Source organism: Xenia sp. Carnegie-2017, unplaced genomic scaffold (assembly GCF_021976095.1).
Source record: "Xenia sp. Carnegie-2017 unplaced genomic scaffold, XeniaSp_v1 HiC_scaffold_22, whole genome shotgun sequence".
In the NCBI taxonomy this organism is placed as follows: Eukaryota; Metazoa; Cnidaria; class Anthozoa; order Malacalcyonacea; family Xeniidae; genus Xenia; species Xenia sp. Carnegie-2017.
Window position 1 is genome coordinate 495741 of NW_025813485.1, and position 15534 is coordinate 511274.

General features: G+C 32.3%; 3 protein-coding genes across 3 annotated transcripts; 1 reads left to right on the forward strand and 2 right to left on the reverse strand.

Moving 5' to 3' along the window:
* Nucleotides 1-33: 33 nt before the first annotated feature.
* On the forward strand, nt 34-1868 carry LOC124446707 (ragulator complex protein LAMTOR1-like). The gene is made up of 6 exons (XM_046997563.1): nt 34-216; nt 564-643; nt 718-801; nt 872-949; nt 1259-1382; nt 1558-1868. Exons 1-6 carry the CDS (start codon nt 175-177, stop codon nt 1648-1650), a joined length of 501 nt encoding a protein of 166 aa, XP_046853519.1. The 5' UTR covers nt 34-174; the 3' UTR covers nt 1651-1868.
* Nucleotides 1869-4752: 2884 nt separating this feature from the next.
* Nucleotides 4753-11027, reverse strand: LOC124445967 (alkaline ceramidase 3-like). The gene is made up of 13 exons (XM_046996754.1): nt 10832-11027; nt 8727-8837; nt 8601-8653; nt 8339-8391; nt 8176-8257; nt 7780-7815; nt 7648-7703; nt 7001-7045; nt 6707-6763; nt 6485-6589; nt 6084-6132; nt 5722-5796; nt 4753-5537 (listed from the first exon to the last, which is right to left on the reverse strand). Exons 1-13 carry the CDS (start codon nt 10947-10949, stop codon nt 5430-5432), a joined length of 948 nt encoding a protein of 315 aa, XP_046852710.1. The 5' UTR covers nt 10950-11027; the 3' UTR covers nt 4753-5429.
* A 66-nt stretch (nt 11028-11093) lies between these two features.
* LOC124445970 (COMM domain-containing protein 2-like) lies at nt 11094-15485 on the reverse strand. Its single transcript, XM_046996757.1, has 7 exons — nt 15337-15485; nt 14933-15010; nt 14635-14717; nt 14473-14547; nt 14255-14353; nt 13645-13714; nt 11094-11796 (listed from the first exon to the last, which is right to left on the reverse strand). Exons 1-7 carry the CDS (start codon nt 15401-15403, stop codon nt 11669-11671), a joined length of 600 nt encoding a protein of 199 aa, XP_046852713.1. The 5' UTR covers nt 15404-15485; the 3' UTR covers nt 11094-11668.
* Between the last annotated feature and the right edge of the window lie 49 nt (nt 15486-15534).

Below are 15534 nucleotides of genomic sequence, written 5' to 3' on the forward strand. Positions count from 1 at the left end.
AAACTACTCGTAAGGTTCGGTGTAATTAAAGAGAATCTGTCAGCGTTGTCTTGGTCAGATGACTTGCTAGCTGATGGTGAAATTCAGGACATTTCATGTCATGAGTATGCTTTTGTGACTAGTCTTTTTTTGGTTTGTTAATTTTTACAAGTAGTTTTGAAGAGGCGAAGAAGGATGGGTTGTTGTTTTAGCAACGAAGATGCTATCAATGGACAGGTTGGGTCGATATTCCTGTAAAATTTTGATGCTAATTATGTCAGAAAAAAATGCATTTGTTTTATTTCATAGATAGCTTTTTAAATTCATTCATAAGCATTAATTTTACCTCCTGCAAAGAGGTAAATTACTATTGAATATCATGGCATTGTTTCATAATTTTGAACATAAGAAGGAAAAGTTGTTCTATAAAATGCTTTGTTTCAAAGCCATGTTTAAATTAATATAACAGCTGTCTATATTGCTTGTGATAAAATTTTAAATAAAGTATATGATAAACTGTTTATGGTTTAGGTTGAAAAAATATGAACTGGAAAATAATATAATAAATTTGTGCTTCAAATTAGGCAAGCAAAACAAATGAAAGAACCCCATTGTTAAATGATGGTACTATGACCTCTCAATCTTCATATCCACAGACTATAAGGTTTGAAAAGAAACTAAATGAACTATTGCTGTTACATTATGGCAGGTTGAAAACATGTTTACTCTATTTTTTAGTGATGGGACAAAGGAAACCTCTGGTTCATTAAACAAATCTGATCAACAATCAATGCTTAGTAGAATCTTAAATCAAACTGCCAAGTATGTTGTTGGAATATTTTATTCTCAGAAGTCAAATTTTGTCAAGTAATCATATTCTTTTCTGTTTTAGTAATGTAATTGATGTAACAACAGTTGAACCTCACAGCTTAGAGAAAGGCGAATTTTTGGAACGTGCAAAACAATATCAGTAAGAAAATATTTTCTTTATTATTAGTATATGTTTCATTTAAAAATTAGTTTATTTATTTTCTCCCCTTGAACTTTAATGATATTTTGTATGTAGTTTGATCTCTCTTGAACTCTTTTTGTACCTTGTCAATTGATCTTTCTTAAACTTTTTTGGCATACCTTTTTGGTTGATCCCCTTTGAATAATAATGGCACATTTTTGCTTGATTTCCCCTGAAATTTATTTGCATTTTGTTTCTTAATCCCCATGAAAACTTTATTTGTAAGAATGCCTACAAAACCTGTTTTATTTTTTATTTATTTCACAGACAGTACAGTAACTCGTCAAGTATTATAACATCAAGCACACCTCAGGGCTCTCTGCCCCCTGGCACAGCTGCACCACAAGTTGTATTATCATCAGAACCTGTATCAAGAGATGATATCAATTTGGCAAGTTGTGAATTGTGAAAATTTATTTCTCTCTTCTCTCACAGTGTGCATCTGTCATTTTTACTGTTTCATTGTTATTTATAAGTTTCTCTATGATTTATTTCTTAACACAATTGCAAAAATTTTTCCTTTTGATCAGGATATCAATGGATGTTTAACCCATATTCTTACGTAGGTGAAAGATTTCTCAGAACAAATAGCGTCTGCGTTGAAAAATTTTGAAGTCAGTGGCGGTGAACCATTTGTCGTACAATTTGGTGCAACTTGACATTGAGAAGATGATATGAGAGTAACCACGTGATACCATGAATGAATCAAAATATAAAACGTCAAATGAACAATGAACTCATGTGAATACCCACGCATTGTGAGAAAAAATAGTTGGCCTCATTCGTAAAATGATATTAGTACACGTTTTGTATTTGTATAAAAATTATATTCATTGTCCAATAATCTATCAATCCCATTAACTACTTTTCAACGGCATAATATTTTTCGAAGATTTAAAATTTGGTAAAATTCTCAAGCCATGTTCAATTGGCGAATGCTTTATATTTTTTAAAATGGTGGAACACAGGTCTTTAAAATGTAGCTCTTCTTTCCAAAAGTTTTGAATACGGCGAGTAGCACTACTGTAAAATAACAAACTGACATTACACCGACAACGGTAACAGCAAATAAATGTAGTTTCCAGTGTGTACGCCAAATGTTTGGAAGATTTAAACGATGAAAATGAATATGGATTAGAATGGAAAAGAGGTTTGCAACAAAACTCACTCCAATGCCAATACATAGCCTTTTGAAAATAAATTCGTGTAAAATTTGTGTTGTTTTAACGTTGTAGTTGCTTGTTAAATACAACGTTAGATAAGCTTGACTTATAATAATAGCAATACTTTGATACAGCATCACTTGAATCTCTTTATCTACTTTCAAACGACGATGATAGTTTGTTTCTTCCATTTCTCTTGCGCATGATGGTCGACGACGTTCGATACATTGCCAAATCAACGTGACGATTCTTTGCCTCACTTTTACTGTTGCTGTTTGAAAGACTTGAAAAACTCCACGAATCAGCGAGAGAAATATATAAATATTTAGGTTGTCTACCCCAGCTTGCATGATACAGTAAAGAAGTATACTAACCCCATTGACAAAATAAACCAGAACAAAGATACGATCACTGTCGGTAAACGATAAACTTTTTAAAGCCAGGTTTTCTGATATGACCATGGGAATGATAATTAAAGTCGGCGTAATCATAGCAATACTAGCTTTATAAATATCACTGTTCGTTTTTACATACCAAGGTACAAACACATATCTATAAGCAAAAGCTATGAATGTGCCCATGAAAAATTGTGCTGAGACCACAGCAAACAAGTTGCGCTTTTTGAGATGATTTTGTGAGCGATGAGGAAAATCATTTTCAGATATCTTCTTAGCCACTAAGTAACCGGAGAATATAACTCCAAAAAGAAATACAACATTTCCGGGAATTCTATATAGGTTTTGAGCAAAATTGATTTGTAGGAAAAACAAAGACGTCTTATAAATGACAACTAGAAGACCACATACAAAAGCAAGCACTAAAGTTGATGTGAAATGTGACTTAAAATTTCTCCAACCAAATAGTAAAATCAACATCAACTGAAACCAGAAGTTTAAAGCCATTCCTTCTATATCATGACCAATTATGACATATTTCATTAAATTCCAGGGTAATGATTTGTTTTGCTGCATGTAACGAAAACAAATATTAGACGAATTTACATCCCCAAACAACACAACAATCATCAACACACTAATTGGAATCGTCGAAGCTGTAAGTGTAAAACTTACATTTAGACTTGTTTTAAAAGAGTAAAGTAGAGTTTGGTCCTCTTCGATATTGGAATCAAGTAAATGACGCTCATCGGATTCATTTTTATCGTTACTTTCTGTGTCATTTTGTTCTTCCTCATGTGAAACAGCAAATGGTTGCACTGCTTTAGCTAATTGTCGCGCTGATTCTGATGCCAGTATCGATGCAAGTACGACAATAATTCTGTCAAGAAATTCATGACACATCTTGCTATATTCCTGCCAGGCACTCCTCTCGATTTGATTTTGAAAATAAAATTATTTTTACCCAATATCTCAAATTGCTTTCGGTTTTGTAGAACAATTTTAGACATGTCTGACTGCAGAGCTCTCTAAGACATTGCATGTCTTTGAGTGTACTAAATATAGCCAGCCGTACCACTATCCAATATGTCTGTCGTTCTTGTGTCGCATTCTTGATGCTATAGCTAAATCGAAAGGAAGTGGTTTGATAATAGCCAAGGCCAAAGGTTGGGTTACAAGTTGTTGTAACAGTTTTAGATGAACCAAGTCTGCTTCAGTTCTTGATTCTAGTCGTGCATAACCCGCGCATGATGTGTACTACTTTTTCATATTTTCTTGGGGTATGAACACGTCATTCAGAGTCAAACTTAATAGTATACCATTTGGTTCATTCATTTATCAGCGTATTCCTTTATGTAACAGGCTTTACTATCTTTGTGTAGGCTCACTTATATGGATTTTTTTGGTAAAGAAACATTTATATATACATTTTAGTATTCTGTACAAATTAAATAGTATACTAGTAAATTACTTATTTCAATAGTATAATAGTAGGTCTCAATTTCAAGACTTGCTTCCCGGATCGAGAAAATGGCACATATGCCATGTTGTTCGTCATGATCATTTTACCCCAAAATTGCTGAGATTATTTCCGGTAAATGAAATGCATACAAACTCTTATACAGGTCCTAGACTAACTATCGTTTTCGGGTGTTTTCTTGTTTCGTTTCATTATAAGTTGTCTATTTAAGAAATAAGTGGACAAAAACGAAAAAGAAATTATGTTTTATGTTTTGAGAAATCAATAAAAAAACGGAATGAGAACAACATTAATTTTTGCAATAACACCAGATCTGATACGGGGAGAAGCAACAAAAAAAAACAATATTGCTGAATACACACGGTTAAAGTGTAATTCGAGCTATCACCATCCACCAGTTTGAGTCATTGAATACCTTGATGTGGTCAAGGATCTATATTGAATGGCTACTACGATCACGAGAATGAATGCTAGGATTACTAGAATGAATGCTGGGATTACTAGAATGAATGCTGGGATCACTAGAATGAATGCTGGGATCACTAGAATGAATGCTGGGATCACTAGAATGAATGCTGGGATCACTAGAATGAATGCTGGGATCACTAGAATGAATGATAGGATTACTAGAATGAATGCTGGGATTACTAGAATGAATGCTGGGATTACTAGAATGGATGCTAGGATACCTAGAATGGAACTCGACAATAATACTCAAGGAACTGGAAAAATTTCAACATTCATATTCATTAACTATTACTACATATAAATTTACAAATGGCAAATACGTAAGAGATAACAATAAAACGTCTTCCTGTTCAGACAACCGGGTATTTTATATGTCGGTGTATGCATGTCTCTCTTTTTACGTGTATGGGAGAGCGGAAATAATTCCGACAATTATTCAATAAAAATAGTTTTCGCAATAATGAAATTCAAATACTTTGAGTGGAAAACAATGTTTCACAAAACCATGACGTTGCTATGCATGATTACTTCATCGTCTGCTAGCAAAAATGACAGGCTGATAGCTACTCAGAGCAAATCGATCATTTCTCCATAAAGCGTTTTGTTTAAAAGAGCGATCTCATTTTCTTTGCAAAGTGTTAATAAGCAATTCATTTGCTGAAATTTTCATTTTGCTCCAATGGAAGAATTGACAGCAATCGATGCAGGGGGGTTCGATGTGCTTCTGAGATGGCGAACCTAACTAGCTATATTAACTATACGAAATACATTTTTAGCAATCAATGCAGGGGGGGTCGATGTGCTTCTGAGATGGCTAACCTAACTAGCTATAATAACTATAGGAAATACATTTTTACTTATCTTTCAAAGTACAAGTGATGGCAGAGCCCAAAGTTAAACCTAAAGTATAAACTCTATAAGAAGTGTTGATTTCACGATTTTAAGACTTCATAGTTTCCATTAATGAAGACATTGTTATTATCAGTACGATATTCTGCGTCAAGATGTTGGTCTTTTATTGGAATACAACAACAAACATCCTAAAATCAAAAACACGATTCATTCATGAACATACGATACACATTAATTTTTCTCATCAAATGTAAGATGTTTAAGAATGCAAACCAGCAAATCAAATGTAAAAATAATAAAAATAATAGAACAAAATTCACGAACACGTCAACTATCGACTAAAGTCTCAAGATTCCAGCAAAATTGACTTACGCGAATAACGAAAGACAAAATTGTGTCACTGCCAATTTGTTGAATTTCAGTTCCTCCATTTTGATGTGATCCATTCTAAATCATTATAAAAAATTTTTTTTAGCAACGTTATAGTATTGAGGACTAGAAGTTTAGTGTGACTGAAAACAACATAACTACATAAGTCAAATTAGTGTCTTTCTTTATCCAGATGATAGAGCACCATTATTCATAACTGCATTCTGGTGGTCAATAAACAAATATATTGTTGTGATTGTCCCACCCCTTGCATCCCATATCTCACCCCTTGCATCCCACATCTCATCCCTTGCATCCCACATCTCACCCCTTGCATCCCACAGAATGTGTAAAAGAAAAATTACCATTTTCCATTTATGTTTCCTCCTTCTACATATCATTCTCAATTCAATCCTGAATATTATAAAATTCGTTATGACGATCATACATATAGTGTTGAAAAATAAATTGAATGATTGAATAAATTGAAGCACAAAAGAAAGAACGTAAACGAAGTTTATACAATAGACATGGATAAATACTTAAATTTAATAATGCTAAAATTCATCATTTAATGTAAAAAATTATTTATTCATGGTAAAATAATTCGTTTATGGGCTACTTATTTTTGGCTACCTATTTTTACGTTTATCTTTCACCTGCTAAATATATAGTTCTATATGATTGGCGGTGACAAAAAAAGCTCATGTAAATTTATGAATTGTGGAAATTCGTGAAATGTGTTTTGATAATATCGAAAACCTACGTGAATAAGATTTGAAAATAGCCACCAAATGCAGCAAAACAATGCCACCAAGCATGAAGCTGGCCAACAGTATTAAATGGCCAAGGTAACAATCCACGAAAATATCTAAAACAACATTTAAACAATGGTGAAACAATGTAGTCGGTTGTATAGCTATATAATTTTGTTCGCATAACAGGCCTTTTCAATAATTTGAAAATACTAAAAAATCGTAAACTTCACCTCACATAAATGCAAAATTCATTGTCAATATTCCATAAAATAAAACCAAATCCGTAACTGAAATAAACACAGTTTTTATTGTTACATGAAGAATTAAAAGTATTTGCTAGCTCTAATTACAATTAAACATTTCTACAAGTTCTTTAGTCTGTTGTGACACCTAACGATTAAATTTAGAAAGAGCACAAAATACAAGGGTGTATGGCAGTCTGCTTATTTGCATTGAAGGAAAATAATTCAATAAACAAAAATCATACACTTGCAAATAAAAATTTTTGAATTAAAACATCATACCAAATCAACGCCAAGATTGAAAATTTTAGTGGTACATTGTATTTTCTATAAAACATCGGTAGATGACACATTTTAGTAAATTTATCACGCTGAAGCTACAACTGAACAACAGTTTTCTTACATGCAACAAGTCAAGAACTCGTGGCATTAAAAACAGATGCGGACAAAACATAAAACGTTCTTAATAGAAAATAGTCTTAGATTAGTCTAAGAAATTAGTCTAAGATATGTCTTAATAGAAATTTTGAAAAATGCAACTTTTAGTATTTAAAATGGTTTTGAACTTGGAGACGGCTGACAAGGTTTATCACAGAGGGTGTTAACTCTTTAGTAATAAAAAAGATGCTATTGTCAAGGTAAATATTTATGTAAATATTACTTAACAGACAGCGTGTATAATGTAAAGCTTATTTGTGCAAAACAGTGGATACAGATGGTTATACCTCATTATGTGTAGTTAGCAGTTACACTGAAATACAAAGAAAGCTCAAAAAATTTTAGAGAGGCATAGCCTACTTAGATAAGTTCTAAGTGAGACCTAAATCGCATATCTCATTAACTTCTCTTCCACCATAATTTTAATTCTATAACATCATAACAGATAAAACGTATTTAATAAATTAACAAAACAGTTATAAAATACTTACCTAGCTGAATAATTGGTGGCAACAATTAATACAGCCACACTCAATCCGTATGCCCACTGTACAAAATAAAAACGCAGCATATTGAATACTCTTTGATCACACGAGTAAAATAATACATGAATGAAACAAAACCTGAAACACCAGAGGATTGACTACAATGAGGTAAATCTAACAATAAAAAAGAAAATGATCGTGTACAGAGTCATCAAATATATAAACACATTAAAATTAACAAAACAACTCTCTTTTTTATATATACGGGAGATGATATGGATGGAAAGCACAAATTTAAATACAAACTCGGTATTTCCACGATAGTAAAACAAAATAGATAAATAAATAATTTATAATCATGGAAATGTGATTCATGATTTATGTGCTCTGCCAGCGAATTTTTACAAGAATGTAACCTCTATTAAATTGATTTCATATTATTGACAAAGATTTTATCCAAGATTTCTATTTTTACCGTGATGAATGTAGCAAGAGCTCTTGCTTAAGCCCCAGAGTTCGCACAGCAAGACTTACCAAAGTGACAATTACGCATGAAATTGTCAGGAAAAATTTTAAATAGAAAGTCTTTTTATGCGGCTCATCGTTACATGTTAGCCTAAAAAATAATTGTTAAAGCAACGTTGAACTTTTAAAGAACACACAGCTTATAAATAACAAGATAGCGACATATACTTACACACAATACAGAATGATGTAAGTACAGTATATCATTGGTAACTCATCAAGTAACTATAAATAAACATAACTACTTTACAATGCAAGTCAGAATGGGTTTTTAGGCAGCTTGATTTGATTGTAGTAAATATACTATTACTGGCGTATTATTTTCTTCATAAGAAAAAGATTAAAACTTGCATATAGCGTAGATAAATGAGAAAATGATGAATTGTTGTACGTACAAATGTGAATTAAAATCTTGTTCATTACGAAAATTCTACCTGCATTTTATAGAGTAACGTTGCGTGAAATAGTGTAGATCCAATACCTATAGCTGATTCAAAGAGAAAGCAATTAGAAAAACGAAATAGCAACAGTTGGAAAGATAAAGAAATGTGGCTTCTTACCGACAACAGAAAGAAAAGACATAACAAATCTTGCATCAACACCAGTTTTATAAAATCTTATTGCCGTAAGCAATGGCGGAACAACCATAAAGTAATTGGTGATTGTATTCCCTTTAAAAATATTAAATAATTTATTTTAATGGTGTTATCATGCATGACGCGACAATGTAGAAACATGTTGTATTGATTGAAGTACATTCATACAACGCTTTCAAAATTTGAACGAATTTCTAAACAGGCTTATCCAAAATGACAATTTATTATAAGACACATCACCAAGTTTACCAATAGACCAAATATTACCAAAGTGACTTTAATTTTTTGTTGTGCAATCTCGTACCGTTTGTGTTATATATATTTGAGATGGTAGAAGACAGATCATTTAGTAATCTTTTACAATACTTTATACCTACATTATATGAATTTATTGATTGTCACATTGTATAACTACTGATTATCATGTTTAAATACTGACACCAAATCTTACATTTATCCGAAAAAGAAAAGACTTCACGGCCAAGAAATGAGAGAGAGTACACATACTTTTATGAACATCCAATGTAATTCTACCCCCTTTAATCTACTTCACTGTGTCTTTTTATCCTTGACCCTTCTTTTTTTGTTGTTTTTTTTTTAATTTTTATTTTAATTGAGTGTGTCATGACTGTCATTAATTTTATCATGTCATCCAAACTTCACACTCTCTTAAATATAAATATATAATTATCCTGCTTATAATTGAAGCATCGTGTAAACTTTAAATATACATAATTATATTTTAAATATGTCTGAAGTTAAAGAAAAAACGCCAAATATTAAAAAAGCCTTTTATCTACAATCCTTGTACGCAATGCAACCATGGTTGTAATAAAAATCGCCAAAATTCTTTGTTAGAATATTATATTCATGTTGAAAATTCGCTTTTCTCCTGAAAAAGTTCTTGCCACAATTTAAGAGGAAAGATTAACAAAACGAACGATGTTTTACATTGTGCATTTAATCAAGAAACATTAATGCAAAAATTTCTTCAATCAACGTCAGCGAGTTGATATTGAATATTGAAAAAATACCGAATGACCGTTTCAAAAGTCAAACCTTACATGTACCGAGTGCACTTAAAGCAAAAGATATCGAGGAATTCATCTCTCTTTCTTTTGTTTTTAATGCATTCGGCACATGTAAAGTTTGAGGTTTGAAACACTCTATTCTGAGAGGCTTTATTTACGAGATAAAGGAACAAAAGGGAGCTATTTAATTTGAATATTCAAACATTTATCTACGTAATGTAAAAGTAATTAATGACAAAGGACACTGGATATTATCAACAGCATAAGATAGTGGGAGTGAAATTTAAATATAAATGCCTCATTTAAACGTCAGAAGCCGAACTTAATTCAGTGAGATTTATTCCCTTCTATGAGAATATCGGATTTACACCCAGCAAATGCGCAGGGCACAAAATATACAACATAAAATGCAGAAGCGATCCTTCAATACAAGTGTCGATTATTCGCAATAGAATAAGTGAAGTTTGATTTGTTAGGCCAATATCACAATTTTTCATTTGAAAGGCCTTTGTAAAATTGTTCGAGAAAAACTGCACACGTCATCTAAAACATAGGCCAAAATGAAAGGTACACAAGAAATTAGCTTTATATTTTCTTCAGTCTACAAGAAAAACCGTTTTACCGTAAGCGTGTAGAAGATTTCCCAAAGTTTCCAGAAAAAAACGCTTGTAATTGAAAGGATAGAATTGATCATTCGGCAAGAAAATTAAGGAAGAAACGCTTTATATCACAAAAATTGTTGAATATTAAAACGATGAAACTGAATTGGATGAACTCCTTGCTCTACTGAAGTCCTATTTGACATGCAAATTAGAATATTAGAGTCGTAGCTGATATACGAATAACTTGGTATAAAATTACGTATTGATTATCGAACTTATCAATAAAATTCTTAAGACAGTAAACATCTTATATACCAAGCCACTAAACCAAGCCTAAATTCACAGCATTTTATACTAAACAACATTTATATAAAAGTCTAAACAACAACGCGTGCTGTAACTTCAATTTGTGCACAAATTAGCATGAATTACTCACAAAATTCTGCTACATATTTTGTAACAACATAATTTTCTTCACACCAATCGAGAGTTGACGTCGGATCGCCCCAAATTCCAACTTGATCGATGTGAGGATCGCGATACAAAGCAGGCATTCTTATAAAACATTCCTAACTCAGGCTAACGTCTTTGCTCATTTATGAATAACGTGTCTTAAACAAGCACGATGTCAACAATGTGTATAATCGTAGGCTCAACTTGCATAACAAATTAGCACTCATTAAAAATTACTACATACGCATGACTAAACATTTTTTTATAAAACAAGTTAACTTCTACACGTTGTAAACAATTACCATATTAAGAGGATTACCTAAAGCTGATATAAAACTAATTTTAAATTCACCAGATTTTAGTTACAAAGTATACAAAGATTTGATTTTCTGCAAGTGGATGTTAACATTTTCGTTACATGGATATATTTATTAACACGTGCACAGCGTAGTTTTTGTCGAAAAACAGGTGGAATTATAATGGCCGACTAGCAGCGTCGATGTTTTCCAGTAACCAACACAACTCATCTTAGGCCTGTTTCAAACATCGCATTTTACATGAGCCGAACGCATTAAAGACAAAAGAAAATGAGATAAAATTCCTCATTATATTTTGTTTAAATGAATTCGGCTGATGTAAAATGCGACGTTTGAAACAGGCCTTATTTCCTATTTAGCTACATAGCAGCTTAGTCTGACATACAGAAAAAGCAAGAATTTCCTTTCAATCTATCATCTAAAAAATCTACACTCCACATAATGAACATAGAAATTTTGCATTTTTTAATTAAAACGTATGATGTTTATGCACGGCGAAAGACTTATTTAATGTTTCTTAAAATTCTGCGACAGTATGATGTTTTAATTTCAGCTAAAGCATTTTCTAACTCGGTCGTCATATGAACAAGATTTACGGGGTCCGTTTGCATAATCTGAAATTCTGTTTCACCTACAAACACATACAGAAATGACGTTTTTAAAGTTTCTTTTTGTTTTGCACAACAAAGTCTTCTATTATTTTAATAACTCTACAAGGAGCACTACGTATAGAAAATTTCTTTGAATTCTTCTCATACAGATGATTTACACCACAAACACAATCAATACCACCAACCCTGCAAATACAACCAACACCACCACAGTCTACACAACTAGCGTCACCAACACAACCACAGTCTATACAACTAGCGTCACCAACACCACCACAGTCTATACAACTAGCGTCACCAACACCACCACAGTCTAGACAACTAGCGTCACCAACACCACCACAGCCTATACAACTAGCGTCACCAACACCACCACAGTCTACACAACGTCACCAACACCACCACAGTCTACAACTAGCATCAACAACACCACCACAGTCTATACAACTAGCGTCACCAACACCACCACAGTCTATACAACTAGCGTCACCAACACCACCACAGTCTACACAACTAGCGTCACCAACACCACCACAGTCTACACAACTAGCGTCACCAACACCACCACAGTCTATACAACTAGCGTCACCAACACCACCACAGTCTACACTAGCGTCACCAACACCACCACAGTCTACACAACTAGCGTCACCAACACCACCACAGTCTAGACAACTAGCGTCACCAACACCACAACAATCTACACAACTACCGTCAACAACACCACCACAGTCTACACAACTAGCGTCACCAACACCACCACAGTCTACACAACTAGCGTCACCAACACCACGAAAACAATTAACACAAAAACACGGTCTACATAACTAAAATAATAACATTACTAGTACCACACAAGGTAGGATAGGTGAATGAGAAAATAGCCAAGATCATTACACGACAATTATGAGCGACCACAAGTAATTTATGTTGATTGCACGTCATAAATATTCGTTGATTTTATAATTTATTTAAAGCAAACCTGTAAAATGGAGTTACAGAAGAGCTTGTGTAACGTTTAAAAAAACTGACAGTTCAATCATTAAATGTTTTAATTTAGTGACTGAAGAGGGATATCAAAGTTATAACTAATTAGTTTGTGTAAAGTTTGTTAATTTAACGGAAAACTAGTGGCAATTGGTTTATTACGTATCAACCTAGAATATTTGCTATGAGAAAAAAACAACGTTTATCACTAACGTTATTTTTTTAAGATAAGCCTCAAATCTACTTATTTCAAAAATGATGCCATGAACTTTTGACTTCAAGCAAGTCCGTTGCTATGGATACGTATGTTGCTACATATTGTGTTCCACTTTGCCAAATCAATAAAAATTTCAAGTTGACGAGTAAAACATTTCAGTCATATTTCTATTCCTTAATTATAGTTTTTGACAAAAGCAATTTCAATAAATAATTTTATGTTGATGAGAAAAACATTTCAGTAAGGAGATATTAAAAATATTTCATCAACTTGAAATTTCTTTGTAAGTAACTTCAAACAATTCATTCATACAATGAAAATACATGTTCATTCACGCTATCCTTGAAACATGCACATTTAAAAAAATCTTACACATGATCACACTTAGCATCATGTTATAGATGCAATCTCATTTAGCAACATGTCCTATAGGAAGCATTTATAGCAAGCAGTATAAGAAAAGTTTATATTTTGACGCAAGAAAATTACATCACTAAGAGATTAATCTGGATCTTCAACATTATTTATGCAAATAAATCACAATAAAGCACACATAAATTCACAAAACACATAGTAATTACTGAACTTGAGTTATTCTGCTATATAAAATCATTTATTAAAGACTGAAAGTTCAACTAAGAAAGTTAATGATAATATATAATACCTTCATGTTTTGTTTGAAGTTTTAAAAGAATTTGAGGTTCTGTTTCATGATGAAGTGATCGGCTGGCAAGCTGCAAAAAATAAAAAATATTTTATTAGTGAAATATGAGAAAATTTTTATTGTATCTGGCATTCGTAGGTCTGCTTCTACCAAACTGGGCTCTATAAGAGCATACCAGATCTCAAATTACCATCAGTTAATCTGGCTTTATCATACCATACCCATCAACATCAAACTAAATGTATTGTTTAAACAGACCTAGCAGGAGTTAACAAGATACTACGGAAAATAAGTGATCTGGGAATGGTTAAAAAATAGGTCAATTAGATGTATCTCTACTGGAACTGACTTGAAAAACACATCATATCAAATCAATATCTGTTGTAGAAAAATTATTTAAATAATTGACATATTGCAGTTCCCGCACTTGATACTAGAAAGTTGGTCAATTTAAACTTAAAGACACCTAACACAAGGAGATATATGAAGAAATTTTATGAATGAATTGCAAACCATTACAGAAATGGCTGGCAGCATGTTTTGTCCTGTTTAACCTGGTAATAGATGTTGTTGCAAATTTGCAAGAATTAAAAAACAAATTGCATAAAACCTGAACATCAAATCTCCATTCTAAATTATGGTAATGAGGTAAATCCAATGATAATTCTCCCAAAATTTTTCTTATCTCAAGTCTGTTTTCTAGATAAAGCTGAAATCAATGAAATAAACAATGAATATTTTGTATACTTGTTAAATATTTTCAGCAATATAAAATGATAAAATTACACTGTCCACAAATTTTACTAAAAATAAATAAACCTTGCAAACCTGAAGTAATAGTTTATTTAATTCTTCAGAAAAACCCAGGGTCATCACTGAGTCTTGAAAATCAATTTCTCCAATCTTAAACATTTTGATGAAAATCAAACATACATACATAGCCAGTTATATTGTGGGCAATTCTCACTTAGAGGTGATATTAATACCTACCAACAAACGAGAGCTTTCATTGAAAAGAAAAACTAATCCTTCAATGGCTTGTTTTACTTGATTTGTTGCAACCCCAAGTTTCTCTACATAATGATATCAGTATTATTTGATACAATACTTTTCTTTTTATCCAAATTTCGAAATGTTTTTTTTTTATTTAAAAGCCAGCCTGCTTATATTAATACATGCCAGGTAAATTTTTTTTCACTCGTTGTAAAATCCATAGATTAACATTGTTGATAACTGTGAAAAGTGGGCATGACAAACCAGCAGACAGATTATTGTTATCTTCACTTACGAGCTGCTGTTTGATAGATTTTAGAGCTCGATCCTTTCAGAATAAACTCCAGGGACATTTTGCAGAACTCCTCAGCAACTAATCAAAATTAAAAGGATAATGTTTTCAAAAAACTAGATTTGAGGAAGTCCTGTAAGATGATAGTAACGTGTTAAACCATTGAGAACATGTTAGTTAAGCAAAAAATTACAAGACTAGTTTCCTTCATCACGAAGGCATGTACGTCGTCAGTCAAAAAGATTTCAGGAAAAGTAGTATTTCATTATTTTCATAGTACTTTTGTAGCATGCAATATCATAACAATAACCATACTCAAATAACGAATAACAGCTACATGATAAGTCTGAACACTTCCCAGGAATACAACTGAAGATTATATTTTATTTATGAATAACTTAACTTACCTTCGACTTGAAAGTCATTTAAAATCCGAAGATGATCTTTATGCTCTTGAGATAAAACCAATAACATAACGAAAATTCAAAGAGAAAAATGAGATAACTATGTTTTACGGTTTTATTGAACTTTGCAGCAGCAAGTTTTCATCGTTTACACAGCTCTCACGTGGCTCTCACGTGATGTAATGGCAGTAACTGAGATTT

Coding starts and splice junctions, on each gene's coding strand:
- LOC124446707 (XM_046997563.1), top strand. CDS start 175: ATGGGTTGTTGTTTTAGCAACGAAGATGCTATCAATGGACAG. Junction 950..1,258: donor GAACGTGCAAAACAATATCA/GTAAGAAAATAT, acceptor TTTATTTCACAG/ACAGTACAGTAACTCGTCAA. Junction 1,383..1,557: donor CAAGAGATGATATCAATTTG/GCAAGTTGTGAA, acceptor ATTCTTACGTAG/GTGAAAGATTTCTCAGAACA.
- LOC124445967 (XM_046996754.1), bottom strand. CDS start 10,949: ATGCCTGCTTTGTATCGCGATCCTCACATCGATCAAGTTGGAATTTGG. Junction 6,764..7,000: donor TCAATCTTGGCGTTGATTTG/GTATGATGTTTT, acceptor TGTTTATTTCAG/TTACGGATTTGGTTTTATTT. Junction 5,538..5,721: donor TTTTGTCTTTCGTTATTCGC/GTAAGTCAATTT, acceptor TTTTGATTTTAG/GATGTTTGTTGTTGTATTCC.
- LOC124445970 (XM_046996757.1), bottom strand. CDS start 15,403: ATGTTATTGGTTTTATCTCAAGAGCATAAAGATCATCTTCGGATTTTA. Junction 14,354..14,472: donor TAAATAAACTATTACTTCAG/GTTTGCAAGGTT, acceptor CATTGATTTCAG/CTTTATCTAGAAAACAGACT. Junction 13,715..14,254: donor AATGGAGATTTGATGTTCAG/GTTTTATGCAAT, acceptor TATTTTTTGCAG/CTTGCCAGCCGATCACTTCA.